Here is a 15,325-nt window from a genome sequence, read left to right as displayed (position 1 = left end):
CCAGCTAACTATAATCTTGCCAACCAAACGAATATATCAATTCTGATTCTTCCAATTTCCACAATGTAATGCACTATATATGTTGTATATTTGTTACATCAAGCAAATGCTTTCTCCAAAGGAAGAGCCTCATTTGTAATCAACTACAAATATTGGTGGATTAATTCAAACTGGGTCAAATCCTATGGTTTTTTCCATTTCAGGTTTTTCCACGTAAAAATCTATGGTGTTTATTATAAATGATGCACCATCTCTCTTATCTGATTGTGTGCTGGATCTTCATACAAAGCTAAGACATTAAACTTCATATTTCTTTACCGTCACAAATATTCCAAGACACAACAATAACAATCATATATTGATCAATGATTAATAGATATATTAGTGATCATTTTGTATTCTCATATGTATTCATGCATTATAAAAATAAAAAGAATGAATTAATAGTTTATTTAATTATTTATATTAAAATAAAGATACTTTCTATATTATTAAATTTTTAGTTATGCTAATTCATTTTCTTATTTTCACTCATTTAGAGGGAGCAATGAAATATTTCATACATGTAGAAAAAAAAATCAGTATTTTATTTTCTTCTCTTCTTTTTTTTTTTTATCTTAATAAACAAATCGACATTTTTTAATTACTATTCCGTTTTGTTATCTAAATTCTAAACACAATTAAAAAATATTAATTTATTTTTCTACGGTGAGTATTCTTATTTATCAGAAATACGAAATTAAGTTCTCTCAAATCCAAAAAAAAAAAAAAGGTATTTATCTTTCCGTGCGCTTATATTCGCCGGGGAGCTTCGGAGGTTCGGCTAGGGAAGGCGCGTGTCAAGACGGAACTGAAGGGGAAGGGATCTCATTTCTTTACCTTCTCCTATCTCTTTTTGCGCTTATACTCTCCTCTCGTCGAAGTTCTTTTTCTTCCATGGGGCTATGGGACTCTTTCTTGAATTGGCTGCGAAGGTAAGGGCCGTGCGTACGTATGACCTTATTTGACTGCATTGGGATAGATTTTATCGATTGATCTACGATTCATGGAATGTTTTTTTTGTTTCCGTTTGATTTATTGCGGTGGGTTCTTTAGGACTAGATATTAGGTGCAGAAAGCAGCCAGCTTTAGGTTTTGATTGGATTTATTTTATTTTTTTGGCTATGTGGAATGTGGCGTGGTGTGGGTTTGAATTATTGTGGTTTGAGTGCCTTTTCTAGTTTTCCAATAATCTTATTGGCATTGATCAAGGACGTTGAAATACAATGGTGATTGGGAAGAAGCAGAACCAACATCTAATGAATCTTTCGTTTCTGTTACTCTTTTTAATAGTTATCTGTAACTATCAATCCTGTTCCTAAGGGCTGCTTAATATCATCGTAGCTAAAAGGTTTCATTTTGGAATGCCGGATATTACAAGTTTTTCTGTACCCTCCTTTACATGTTAGTAGAAGTCGGAATTTCAGACTATTTTTTAAGTTATGGATGTGTTCATAAGGAAATTTAGATTATTTTCTTCAAAATATTTTGTGTGCTTGTATTGAAGATTCTATTTTTTCTTATTTATGCAGCCTCTTCTTCAAACAAGAAATGGAGTTATCCTTAATAGGACTCCAGAATGCTGGGAAAACATCACTTGTTAATGTTATTGCGGTCTGTATCTGCGATTTTCAGTTATTTTTTAGTCGTCTGTAACTTTCAATTTTGCTCTTGAATAATGTTTTACCTTGGCTTATTCATTTGTCCTTTTGCAGACTGGTGGATACAGTGAAGACATGATTCCTACTGTGAGTAAATTTTTAATATATATACCAGGATTGATAATTCTTCCTGTTTTAATCAACCTATCTCTTTCATTATCAAGTTAAATGTAATTTTGTTTGATATTGAAGGTAGGGTTTAATATGAGGAAGGTTACCAAAGGAAAAGTTACTATAAAGTTATGGGATCTTGGTGGGCAGCCTAGATTTCGCAGCATGTGGGAACGATACTGCCGTGCAGTCTCTGCTATTGTGTATGGTTTTTTCCCTTCTTTGTATTTACTGTTTTATTCTCAAATATGTTAGTCTAGGAACTTTACATGTATGCGCTTGATGTTTATATGCCAGCATGGGAAAATATCATCTTTTACAACAGTCACACTTATCATTGTATGCCTTGTTTCTGAAAAATAATCATTGTGGTTCATATTGGGCTACAAAATTTGATCTTCCCAATAGATCTAATTGCTTCAAATTGATTAAATCAGATTAGAATTAATCTTTACCCTGTATTTATAGGATTTTCCCTTGGAAAGAGTAGACTGAATGATTAATTTAGTTGCTACTATGTATTCTATTAGACAAAATAGGCATTCTTTATACTTGTAGAACATTGAATGCAATTCTTCATGATGTACTATAACATCTTGTAGGCATGTGTTTTGCTTAAATCTTCTTTTGTGAATCTATTTATGGTTGGTGTATGGTATTTTCTTCTTCCTCACCTTTCCCTCGATCTCCAACCTGGTACTTGACCAGGTTTTCAGTACACACGCCATTATTATCTTATGTTTTTTCCTAGGTAGCCTTGTGTGATTTACATGCTTAATCTTGATTAAACTATTTGCCTGGCAGTGAATACAAAGAAATTTTTATTTAGAAATCATGTAAAACTGAAAGCTTATCTTAAAAGTTAGCAATAAATTGGTCGATCATTGTCCTCCTTAATCAGAGGGACTATGAAATTTAGGGATCCTGGAACTCATCCAAGATACCAACTAAGTTTAAAACTATTTCAAGTGAAGGACAAGTTGAACGAAAGCTTTAGGATTATCTACTCATAAGATAAATGAAACAATTTTATGGAACAAACATATAACCTGTATGTACAAAGATCATTCTTCTGAATGATTTAAAAATTATATTTTGGAAGAATATAATGAATAATACAATGAAGTAAATAATATATTGAAAAAAAAATTAGAGTAGAATTAGCTTTGAAAAAGGCACATAAAGATAAAATTTTAGGTTCAAATGAGATATCTATTGAGATTGGAGAGTTATGGGGGATATTGCAACGATTTGATTAACTAAATTTTCAATAGAAATTTGAAAATCGAGAGGTTGCCAAGTCATTAAAAACAATCATTTTTATGCCAATATTTAAAAATAAATGTGATATTTAAGATTATGCTAATAATAGAGGAATCAGATTTATGGAGTCATACAATGAAATCATGAGAGTGAGTAGTAGAACATAGTCTTGATAAAATTACAATTATTTCAGAGAATCAATTTTATTTCATGCTAAAAGGATATATTATGGAAATGATATTGGTGTTAAAAAAAACTAATGGAGAGGCATAGAACATTTTGAAAGGATATTCACGTTATTTATATTGATCTTGATAAGGTGTATTAATGTGCTTCGTAAGAATTCATTTGACATATTTTAAGGCAAAAATGTGTGTATCAAGTATATATTGATATTAATAAAGCTAAATGTGATAGAGTACTGATTAATAGTCTAAGTAGTTGAGTGACTTGAGAATTTTTAATTGTTGTAGGTATATATCAATGATCAATATTGAGTTCATATCTTTTTGTATTAGTTACTGAGATGCTTACAAACGACATTCAAAGTGAGGTACTTTGATATATATTTTTTTGTTGATATTATTCTAATTGATGAGATATCTATTGAAATAAATAAATTATTATAATATTTGAGAAAATATTAAAAGAGAGAGACCTTACAACTTGTTGAATAAATATTGATTTTATAATATGTAATTTTGGGATGTACAATTCTAATAATCAATACTCAATATTATTAGAAGGTACGGTGATACTTAAGAGTAGTAGGTTTGCATACTATGGTTTTATTTTATAAATAAAGATAGGCATATATATGGCTATAACTTCTAGAGTTAAAATTAGATTGTTAAAATGGAGAAGTACCTCAAGAGTTTTATGTGCTTAGAGGAGATCATGGGGCCTTGAATGTAAATCCTGCAAAATAGTTATTAGGTCAACGATGTTGGATGGATTTGAATTTGGGATTTAAAAAGTCAATGATATTTAAAGCGATTTTTACAAAGTTTGAGAATGATAAGATGAATGTGTGACAAAATTTCAAAGGATAAATAAATGAATGATTATATAAGAAAAAAGGTTGGAGTGTGTTATATTGAAGATAAGGTAATTGAAAATAAACCTGGTGGTTTTATTATGTATAATAAAGAGTAGAAAATTCTCTATTATACTAGTTGATAAAATTAGTTCAAGGGATTATTAAAAAAAAAAAGTAGAACAAATGTTACATGAACATAAGTTTTGTTAAAATGATTTGCAAAAAATTGATTTAGCACCTTAGACAATACTTAATAAAAATGAGTGAGAATTGAGGATTGGTAACTTCTACCCCAAATAGTTGGGATGATGATTTCTGAGTGAAGCCCAATGCTAGAACTGATCGAAGTTCAGACCTTGTGATAATTGTTGTCCCTTGGGTGATTTTCACTATTCGAGGTCATTTGTTACATAAAAGAATGATATTCCTTGCATAACACTTACTGGCAGGGCCATCTAGTGTAGTTCTTTTCTCCTGTAGACAAAAATGTAAGCAAATACCTAGTCCATTGAAATCTCTAGTAAGATAACTAATGTAAGATAAAACTCTCATTGGAATAAACAAACACATTATGGATCACATTTGGCTATCTTTTTACATATTTATATATTTATATAATTCAATCATAGATTATATTCTTATATAATCAATGGTAAGACTAGAGAGGGAGTTGAAGGTAAACTTGAATTATGGAGATCAACTTTAGAGTCTAAAGTTTTCGATTGAGTAGATCTAAAATTGATTATATGGAGTGTAATTTTAGTAACAATAGACCTAATGAGAGTTGTGACTTTGGGTGATCAAGTCATTAATAAAAGTACACGTTTTAGATATCTTGGATCTAATGTTCAGAGTGATGGTGAAATTGATGGGGATATTATTAGCAGAATTCAAGTTGGATGGTTGAAGTGGAGGAATGCATTGGGCTTATTGTGCGATAGAAAAGTCCCCCTCAAACTTAAGGGAAAATTTTATAAGATGGTGGTGAGACCTGCAACGCTTTATGGTTCCGCACGTAGTGGGACAAAGACTTGTTGTTGTTGTTGTAATCATAGATTATATTCTTCTATATATTCAAAATTCAAAAATCTTTTTTGTGACAACACAGTTGTTGCCTATTCAGAAGATCACCACCTATGTGAAATTTAAAGCAATTGGATGGCAGTTTACAATTTGAAAATTGCCAAATATCTTTTGGAAGCTTTGCACTATCATAATCTGTTGGTGTAGTGAGAATCGTGGCAAGCATACAATAACCGTTTGCACGGATTTTTTATTGTTCTCAAAAACCTTGTTTGGAATCTTAACATATCACACATTAAATCTCCGTTTGGGACAACTTTCTTAGTGCTTCTCAGAAAGCTATCCCAAACAAATCCTAAGAATGGTTGTTACATTCTCTTTGCACGGATTTTTTATTGTTCTCAAAAACCTTGTTTGGAATCTTAACATATCACACATTAAATCTCCGTTTGGGACAACTTTTTTAGTGCTTCTCAGAAAGCTGTCCCAAACATATCCTAAGAATGGTTGTTACATTCTCTTGCAGGTATGTTGTTGATGCAGCTGATCATGAGAACTTGTCAATTTCAAAAGGCGAACTTCATGACTTGTTGAGCAAACCTTCACTCAGTGGCATTCCATTGCTTGTACTCGGGAACAAAATAGACAAGGCTGAAGCTCTCTCTAAAGAAGCCTTGACTGACGAAATGGGTCTGAAATCCATCACTGATAGAGAAGTCTCCTGCTTCATGATCTCATGCAAAAACACGACCAACATTGATGTTGTCATAGACTGGCTTGTGAAGCATTCCAAGTCCAAAAACTGATTATTTAGACTTCTGCTTCTGTGGATCTTTTTCAGGTTTCAGATCCCTTTTAGGTTTTATTTGGGACGTTTTTTTTATTATTTTTTAAAACAGTTTTTTATATAAAAATTAATTAATTTTTACTAAAAAGCTATTTTAAGAAGCAATAAAAAATGGTTCCAAACAAAACCTTAGAGAGATAATGTTGAGTTTCTGCTCTGGACTAACTGCAATTCTGTGTGAAATCAATAATTTCTTTGCCTTTGTGTATTTATTTTAATTGATTGTTGTGAACAACTTTTATATGTTTGTGTAAAGGGTTATTATGAAATATATAATATTCCCTGTATTTATTTTTCTGTTCTTTTATTATTTCTGGGTGTTTATTTCTTTTATTTATTCTTGCTCTACAATTAGGGTGATAAAAAATAAATTTTAATTTTAGGTTTGCAAATTTTTTTATGAAATGTAATATAGTGGTACTTTTTAAAATAGTAGAATTTTACGAAGGTAAATGTTTAAAAAAATATAAAAGGTGGAGTGATGGAAAAAAGTGAATATTCAAGACTTTATTCAGAATATATCTGACTGCAAGATTTTGTAACAATTTTCTTATAATTTTTTAAAACAAATTTTTAGTACTTCAAAAAACTAATTTAAAAAACAATAAAAAATTATAACAAAAAAAATTTAAGCATATGGTATAAGAAAGTTTCAATGTTGAGAGAGAGCGAATTATCTATCCGATGTCATTCCAAAAGAAACGCTTCGCAGTATAACTAATATCTTAGTGGAACCTAATGATGCCACCCACTAACATCGGGTCCACACTTGCATGACCTCACTGAAGAGGCAAGGTTGTAGTAGAGATGATTTGAGCCAGGATAGAAGGTTCCCAATCGTGCTTGCCCACCAACCACCCTACGCCTCGGTGGGTTGATAGTCAAAGCTCTCATGAGCTGCAACTTCATATTCTATTCCATTCTTAAAGATCTATACAGAGTTGCAGTGGAATTTCTGATAAAACGTGCATAATCCATTTAGATTCAAAATATTTGCATAGACAACAATTAGAAGCTGCTAACCTTGTTTCAAGAAACGTGATAAATGCAAATAAACCAAAAAGCATTAGACAAAGATCCTCAAAATTTTTAAAAAAAAAAACTATCATTAAATTCTAAGCTCCAACAACCTCAGCTTCCCCTTCCATTGAAAGATCTTCAACAGGCCTATCAAGCTTGACGCCCAAATCTTCCTTGTAATCACCATGCACCTGCAATCACCATGACAAGGAGAACATATCAAATGGCTAGTAATACTTAAATTATGCCAAGGTGCTGCAATCAGATATAGTAAAAATAGCAAGCATTATACATATATGAGAAATTATTATGTGCGGATTTTGGACCGTCCGGAGTTGAATCACAGCAAGCCACATCACCAGTACCCAACAAACAACAACAAATAGGTGATGTGACACACTGTGATTCACCTCTGAATAGCATTCGGAATCCGCACAAAATAATTAATCTACATATAGAGAGCTGAGTGCTTAATCACAAGTTTGATTTAGACAAAATTTGAACCCTAGATTTTTACCAACATTCTGACATTGGCCAAATCATGATGAATTATTTTGTGCAGACACCGGATGGAAAAACCATCCGGTTTGTCTCTGTGAGCTGCACTTTTACTGTTCATGTTGCGTTTTTACTGTTCACAAAGACAAAACCGGACGATTCTTTCGATCTAGTGTCCGCACATAATAATCTCTTCCCAAATCATGCATGTACACAATCAGCTCAAGAAGCCCTAAGAGAAAGCATATACCTCCATGAGCTTCCCAAGATCAAATTTCGGAGCCTTCAAAATCTTTACTTTGCGAATAACCACGTTCTGAAGTGGGTAAATACTTGTTGTGGCCTTTTCAATCTCCTTCCCAATCACCTCGGGAATGAATTTTTGCACCAACTCCTTCAGATCACAGGATGATGCTTGATTTATCATTATCTCTCTCATCTTTCGACGAATCTATAACAAAATGGGGAAACAAGGCAACCAAGCTATTGAAAAGAGAAATAACAGGTTGAACAAGTTAGGATAGGACATTCTTGAGAGGTGCCAAACCTGTCTGATCTGACTAGACTGAGCATAGCAGGTGCGCTTGACCTGGTTAGGGCGTCTTTTGGTGAATGCAATACAAAACAGCCTCATAGTGTAGTTGTCAGTTGTCTTCACATCTACATGTGCCTCAATAAGAGTTTGCCACTTGCGAACTAGAGACCTGAGTTTATCAGTAGTAAAATCCATACCCTATAATAAAGCAACAAAGTATCAGTAAAGAATGTTAAGCGCACACAGAAAAAAGGTTTTTGCTGAGCTTACCCAGAAGTTTGTGAGGACATTCTTGCCTTGCACATCTTCTGCACGAAGCCTAATCTTCCTGTAAGCTTGATCTTCGTCATTCTGAAGATCTGCCAAAGAGATCTCAAATACTCTATGCTTGAGACCTTCAGAAGCGATCTGAGGTAAGACAATGAAGCAGTTCAAGGATTAAAAAAACGAAGGTTGATGAACAATTTAGTTAAGAGTACAATATAACAATGCATCGCTCAGTTAAAACACTTATTGCTAATGGAGACAGAGATAAAGATGCAACTGATGGCAATTGCCAATTCAAATGATAAATCAAACAATGTACATGATGAATACTAAAGAGTTTCCCAATATTTCATTTGATTCTTGATTCACTAGAAGTGCAATACAAACATATTGAATTGCATAAAAAAGTTCATAATTCAAATATTAAATTGATATGTCTCCATTCCATTAGTTTATCGACCATACGGACAAAATGCATTTTAACTATAAAATTGAATTTGATATGCATGGTGAAAGTTTAAAAGTTTTGATGATTGCATGCATAGGGTTACATTAAGGTATATTATGCCTTCAATTATATTTTTCTTACTAGCTGATTGCACTCAAAACACAACAAACAACCAATAAGAGCCTCTGAACCTTGCAAGATTATGAGAACGCTTAATCTCAATGCATATATCTTGATTTGTCACCTAACATTCATGTTAATCATACTTCAAATGTGGTAGATCATTTGCCATATTGGGGAAAATCAAGCCACCATATGAACTATAGGCGTTCCTTAAATTACAATGTATGCCTCCATTGCATTAATGTTCAAATTGATTAATAATGATTAATGATGTTGCTGATACAAGAACGCCATTCATCCATATGCATTTATAGATATTGGGTCTGTAAGTGCGGACGTTCAACATTCATGATACATTAATGGCACATGAAGCGAAACTCTTATAGAGTATTAGGACCCTGAACTCTACAGAAGAGAGTCCTCCAGGAGATTTGGTGACACCCATTAAGCTATTAATAGATGTCATCAATATCCCACCAAAAGCCACATTAACTTAGGCACTTTATATATATATATATATATATATATATATATTGGACAGACTAGAAGAATGATAGTAGTAATTTCATGCTCTTGCACATTGTTATCGATATATAAGTTATACACGATAAAAATAAGGCCTTTGTTTGTTTCGGCGTTTTTTTACCCTTTCCTGTTTAGAAACCGTGAAACTATTTTTTGGTCGTTGTTTGGATGGGACGTTTCTATATAATGCTTTTTAGGGAACTTCATTTTTCTACTATTTTGAGAAGCTTTTTGATATTTACTTCTCCGATAGAAAACTTAATTCCCTTAACCAATGTTTCTAAAATTACCTTTTACAAAAGGAGAGGAAGAACCAAACGAAGCCTAAGAATGTTAAGATGTATGTATGAAACAACAAACAAAAATAAACTAAAGAATGATTATATCAAAGGAACCATTAGCATGAAATCTATCAAAGACAAGACAAATGAAAATAGATATTTGATCTACAAATGTACAATGAATGATAGAAAATGCTCCAATTAAACAAGTAGATAATATTAGCGTTGAAGGATTTGTAGGGAAAATGGGTAGACCTGTTGCGGGCTTGAATATATGCGGCGATAGAGTTTTAACTATACGTCTTAGCTTTGCACGGATATCCAGCACACATACAGAGAACACAAGATTTTTTACGCGGAAAACCCTTGAAAGGGGAAAAACCACGAAGCCTAGCCCAGTTGAAAATGATTCCACTAGAATATAAGTCGGTTACAATTGTCTGACTCGCCTCCAAGGGCGATTAGATGACAAATAACAACTGTACGATAGAAGTCCAGGTGTCATGTGATGGTCTGGCGGAACTTTGTGCCTCGGTGATGATGGTCTAATGAAGGTGAGGGCCTCTGGCGAATGTGAGGGCCTCTGACGAAGGTGAGGGCCTCTAGCCAAGGTAAGGGCCTCTGACGAAGAAGAGGGCCTCTGGCAAAGGTGAAGGCCTCTGGCAAAGGTGAAGGCCTCTGGCGAACGTGATGGCCTCAAGTGATGGTCCGGCGAGGCTCCAGCGGTGGTCCGGCGAGGGTGAGGGCCTCAGGTGGTGGTCCGACGAGGCTCCGACGGTGGTCAGGCGAGGCTTCGATGGTGGTCCGGCGAGGCTCCGGCGGTGGTCGAGGAGGAGCTTCTTCCTTCTCTTCTCTTCTTCTCTTCTTGCTTGGGTCCTCTTTCAAGAGAAATGAGGGGTCTATTTATAGATTTTCAAGAGTGGCATGGCCCGTAAATAGGTGAGAGATCAAGGGTGAATGGGGAGTGGTTGGATGGACGGCCGATATTGAACCCCTTAATCATGGATCCTTTGTCAGGCATTTGGAGGCTTTAGTGATTTCGGAATTCAGTGATCTTAGGCTCGTTGGAATTGTCTCATCGAGCCACTTGATTCGACTATAAGCTCGTCATATTTGGAAATCGTTTGGTAATTCAAATAGTGGTACGAAGCTTCCAACAGCGCTTTGGGTCCTTAATTTGGGCTCATTTGGGGTCGGATTGAGTCGAATTTGGTGTCGTTGGATTTGTATTTCTGAGACGCTCTGTTTGACTATAAGTTTGTTGAAATCTGAGTTGAGATGGTCTCCGAATTAATTTTTGAAGTTTTCAACGTGCTTTTGCATCGAGATTAGTGCCCGATCAAGATGATTTTGGATGATGCATCAGTTGCCCCCCTATTTTTGGACGTCGAATTTCCAGGAGTCCGAAAATATGCATTACTGTCGGTGGAAATTTTTTCGCGTGATGTGAAACTTGAATGTAGTCCGATTTTGGGCGTAGAGGTCTCAAATTACTTTAAAAGTGTCAAAATTGAATATGAAACGTCGAAAAACGATTCCGGGGACTCCAAAAACGTCCGATTTGACCTTTTTCGGACTTAGCTTTGAACCAAAATACATTATGTAATTTATAATATAAATAAAAAATAGGTATAGTTATATCAACTCTTCCTTGGTGGATGAGTGGTAAATCTTTTGTCATCCATGCCCAAGGTCCTGGGTTCGAATCCAGGGGAAGACATGGAGGATTTTTTGTGTGATTACATGGCGGCGACATACAGGATGGATCGATGACTTGGCAGTGGCATGCAGATCAATAACGTGGCACCCATAACTTGTTGGGTCGTGGGTGACGTGGCACCCATGACCTGTTGGGTCATGGCTAACGTGGCCACGCCATGCAGGATCATGGGTGACATGGCCACGACACGCAAATCGTGGCTGACGTGTCACAAATGATCTGTTGGGTCATAGCTGATGTGGCAGTGCCATGCAGGATGAATCGATTACGTGCCAATGCCACATATAACGTAACGGTGACATGGCGCGCATATGCAAGGTGGATTGATGACGTGGCACCCGAATTTTTTTTTTTTACTTTCAACCTCCCCTCACATCTATAAATACCCTCCGGGGTATGAAAAAATCACATATTCTTCTCTTCTCCCTCTATTCTTACAATTGAGGCTTTTCCTTGGTCCTCCAAGGCCCCTCTCTTTGCAAGGAAGTCTGACTTGAGTTAAAGTCGAAGGGGTGACCCATAGCCATGCTTCAGATGATTTTCCTTGATCTTGATTTTTCTTGATCTTGATGTAGGACTTTCTTGCAAATAGAGGGGCCTTGGAGGACCAAGGAAAAATCTCAATTGTAAGAATAGAGAGAGAAGAGAAGATGTGAATGTTTCATACCCCAGGAGGGTATTTATAGATGTGAGGGGAGGTCGAAAGTTTTTAAAAAAAAATCCGGGTGCCACGTCATCAGCCACGTCAGCGTCACGTCATCAATCCACTCTGCATATGCGCGCCATGTCACCGATCTGTTATATGTGGCATTGCCACGTCATCGATTCGTCCTGCATGGTACTGCCACATCAGCTATGACCCAACAGATCATTTGTGACACGTCAGCCACGATTTGCGTGTCGTGGTCATGTCACCCACGATCCTGCATGGCGTGGCCACGTCAGCCATGACCCAACAGGTCATGGGTGCCACGTCACCCACGATCTGTGTCGTGGCCACGTCAGTCATGACCCAACAAGTTATGGGTGCCACGTTATCGATCCGCATGCCACTGCCACGTCATCACACAAAAAATCCTCCATGCCTTCCCATGGATTCGAACCCAGGACCTTGGGCATGGATGACAAGAGGACCAAAGCAAGAATAGAAGAGAAGGAAGAAGAGAATGAAGAAGCTCCTCCTCGACCACCGCCGGAGCCTCGTCGGACCACCACCGGAGCCTCGTTGGACCACCACCTGAGGCCCTCACCCTCGCCAGACCACCACCTGAGGCCCTCACCCTCGTCGGACCACCACTTGAGGCCCTCACGTTCGCTAGAGGCCTTCACCTTCGCCAGAGGTCCTCATCTTCGTCAGAGGCCCTTACCTTGGCTAGAGGCCCTCACATTCGTCAGAGGCCCTCACCTTCATTAGATCATCACCTGAGGCCTGAAGTTCCGCCAAACCATCACCTGACACCCGAACTTCTATCGTACAATTGTTATTTGTCATTTGATCGCCCTCGGAGGCGAGTCAGACCATTGTAACCGACTTATATTATAGTGGAATCATTTTCATCTGGGCTAGGCCTCGTGATTTTTTCCCTTTCAAGGGTTTTCCACGTAAAAAATCTTGTGTTCTCTGTGTGTGTGCTGGATATCCGTGCAAAGCTAAGACGTATAGTTAAAACTCTATCGCCGCTTATATTCAAGCCCGCAACAAAACCTATGGCTCATGGATAGAAATTATCATTGTACTTAGCAAAGAAAGGTTTTACCGGCTCAGGCATGAACAAATAAAAACTAAAGATTAATAAAGCTAACCTCAAATGATTGGGATAAGGCTAATAATGATATTGAAAATAAACAAAGGATAGCCAGTTTGGAAACGTAGATGCATAAATGGTAAATAACTAGTTATAATAAAAAAAGGGTCAAACTGATTACAAGCTGGAATACAAGTGTGACAATTAGAAAAGAAAATACTCAAGAATCCTTAAAAACTTAAAAAAAAAAAAAAAAAACGGAAATAAATCTACAGCATGCGAGAATTACATATTTATAACTTTGCAACAGAGATCTGCAAAAAAGATCAAGAGCATAAATTTCAAGAGTTCGTCCAGAGAAGCCAAGTGTTACCTTGGTTCCCTGAGTCCTAGACACGAGAGTCTTCCCAATATTCCTGACCGAGAAGATTGATGGAGCCTTGATATCATACCAATCCTTCTTGGAGAATGGATCGACACTGCAAAATAACGTTGAATAAAAAAAGAATAACATCTAGGGGATACCAAGACAACCAAAGCACAACCAAATTGGGACCAAGAGAAACGCACGTCTTCTTTTTTCCTCCCTTCTTGCCCTTTGAGATCCTCTTGTTCTTCCTGAGAATTTGGAATCAGAACTGTTAATAGATGTAGAAATAAGAGAGGAAAAAGCGTGGCAAAAGAAAATCTCTAACCCGACAGCCATGTCGCCGCCGCCGCCGCTTCTAGCTGCTGGAACTCCTAGGGTTTCGATCGAGAAAGGAAAAATACTTCTCGAAGGATCTTATATTGTTAGTGAACTTTATTTTATATTTAAATTTTGTTAAAATCTCATGATTTATTCTAATTAAAAGTAATTCCCTAATCTTTATGTCTAGATATATATTATAAATATTAATATTATTTATATGATAATTATTTTAGCTATTTTTTAACATTTGTTTCTTCTATATAGTTTAGGGTCTAAATATTTGCTTGATATTAGGTAAGAATTCACAAAGAAAAGTTATGAAACAAAATTGCTTTCATAAATTTACTTAAGTTATGTGTCATGTGCGTGCAAATTTTATTAGAAAATTATAATATTATTGTCCAATACAACACAAATAAGGTCCCATGTATATATCAAAATTCTAAAAAATTAGACCAAATGTTGGATCAAAATGATTGAAAGATCTAAAATTAAAATAAACGAGACAAAGCTAGTAAGTATTTTATCTCTAGAGTGGGCTAAGAAGTGATAAAAGATGGGATTCTCTAGTTTAGTTCTTGCGCCTTTTTAAAATTCCCATTTTGATTTCCTAAATATTAGCTTAAATCCATGATATGTGACAACAAATCCTTTTTTTTATATGATTCCAAAGGCGCACTTGGCTAAGTTGGGTTGTATAGTGTAATGCTAAAGAAGATGACCTCCATATTGCAATTTTTAAATCTTTTTATCAATATATCATCAACTATACTTCAATGGTGCTCTGGAGATCATTTTCATGAGATGTTGGCAGGTAGTTCTAGCATTCTTCAACCCAAAAGATATGCCTTGATAATAATATAACATTTTATTTGTCTAAAAGACAGTTGCCTTCTCGTTTGTAAAGCTCATCTTTATTTGAAGATAAATATAATAAGTGTATATAAAGCTTAGTATTTGATGTTTAGATTGGCATAAATAAGTTGATCTATGTGAGAGATATAAAAGTTATTTTTTTAGGCATATTTATTAAGGTCAATATAATCAACGCACATTCTCCAAAGCTCACTAGCCTTTTCACTCAAGAAAAAAAATGGAGAATCATCGGATACAGTCGAAATTTATGGCAGTATCAAATCGTCGGTAAATTCTAGGCCCATCGTCTCTTTCGTTGGATCCCCTGCCGGTTTTAAGTGATGCTTTATAGCTGAATTTTTAGCCGGAAAATTCGTCGACAAAGTCTTATTTCACCCCAACTCATCCCCCTTTCTCATTTTTACGCATTTCTGGTCAGAGTTGAAGCCGACGCCTGCTTCGCCCCAATCGCCGATCCAGGTCATTTTTAGCTCGTTCTCTATGCTTTTTTTTTTAGTTTTTTTAAGGTAAAAAGCGTCCTCTCCACTCCTCTTTTTTTGTGCAATTTGAACAATTAGAAAATCTTTTATACCAATTTTAGAGAGTTTTTTTCACTCAATGTTGAATAACTTCA

General features: G+C 35.6%; 2 protein-coding genes across 2 annotated transcripts; one reads left to right on the top strand and one right to left on the bottom strand.

The window, feature by feature from the left end:
* The first annotated feature begins 757 nt into the window (after positions 1-757).
* On the top strand, positions 758-6,270 carry LOC110105882 (ADP-ribosylation factor-like protein 8b). The gene is made up of 5 exons (XM_020835562.2): positions 758-974; positions 1,572-1,653; positions 1,755-1,787; positions 1,893-2,014; positions 5,663-6,270. The coding sequence occupies exons 1-5, from the start codon at positions 937-939 to the stop codon at positions 5,940-5,942; spliced, it is 555 nt and encodes a 184-aa protein (XP_020691221.1). The 5' UTR covers positions 758-936; the 3' UTR covers positions 5,943-6,270.
* A 636-nt stretch (positions 6,271-6,906) lies between these two features.
* LOC110105881 (40S ribosomal protein S3a-2) lies at positions 6,907-13,954 on the bottom strand. The gene is made up of 7 exons (XM_020835561.2): positions 13,841-13,954; positions 13,716-13,763; positions 13,519-13,624; positions 8,307-8,444; positions 8,049-8,234; positions 7,752-7,952; positions 6,907-7,194 (listed from the first exon to the last, which is right to left on the bottom strand). The coding sequence occupies exons 1-7, from the start codon at positions 13,849-13,851 to the stop codon at positions 7,099-7,101; spliced, it is 786 nt and encodes a 261-aa protein (XP_020691220.1). The 5' UTR covers positions 13,852-13,954; the 3' UTR covers positions 6,907-7,098.
* Between the last annotated feature and the right edge of the window lie 1,371 nt (positions 13,955-15,325).

The sequence above is a fragment of the Dendrobium catenatum genome, unplaced genomic scaffold (genome assembly GCF_001605985.2).
Source record: "Dendrobium catenatum unplaced genomic scaffold, ASM160598v2 fragScaff_scaffold_862, whole genome shotgun sequence".
Taxonomy (NCBI): Eukaryota; Viridiplantae; Streptophyta; class Magnoliopsida; order Asparagales; family Orchidaceae; genus Dendrobium; species Dendrobium catenatum.
Note: the sequence above shows the minus strand (reverse complement) of the source record. Positions and strands in the feature narration are given on the sequence as shown.

Coding starts and splice junctions, on each gene's coding strand:
- LOC110105882 (XM_020835562.2), top strand. CDS start 937: ATGGGGCTATGGGACTCTTTCTTGAATTGGCTGCGAAG. Junction 975..1,571: donor TTCTTGAATTGGCTGCGAAG/GTAAGGGCCGTG, acceptor TTATTTATGCAG/CCTCTTCTTCAAACAAGAAA. Junction 1,788..1,892: donor GTGAAGACATGATTCCTACT/GTGAGTAAATTT, acceptor TTGATATTGAAG/GTAGGGTTTAATATGAGGAA.
- LOC110105881 (XM_020835561.2), bottom strand. Junction 13,625..13,715: donor AAGGGAGGAAAAAAGAAGAC/GTGCGTTTCTCT, acceptor GTTATTTTGCAG/TGTCGATCCATTCTCCAAGA. Junction 8,235..8,306: donor ATGTCCTCACAAACTTCTGG/GTAAGCTCAGCA, acceptor GCTTTATTATAG/GGTATGGATTTTACTACTGA.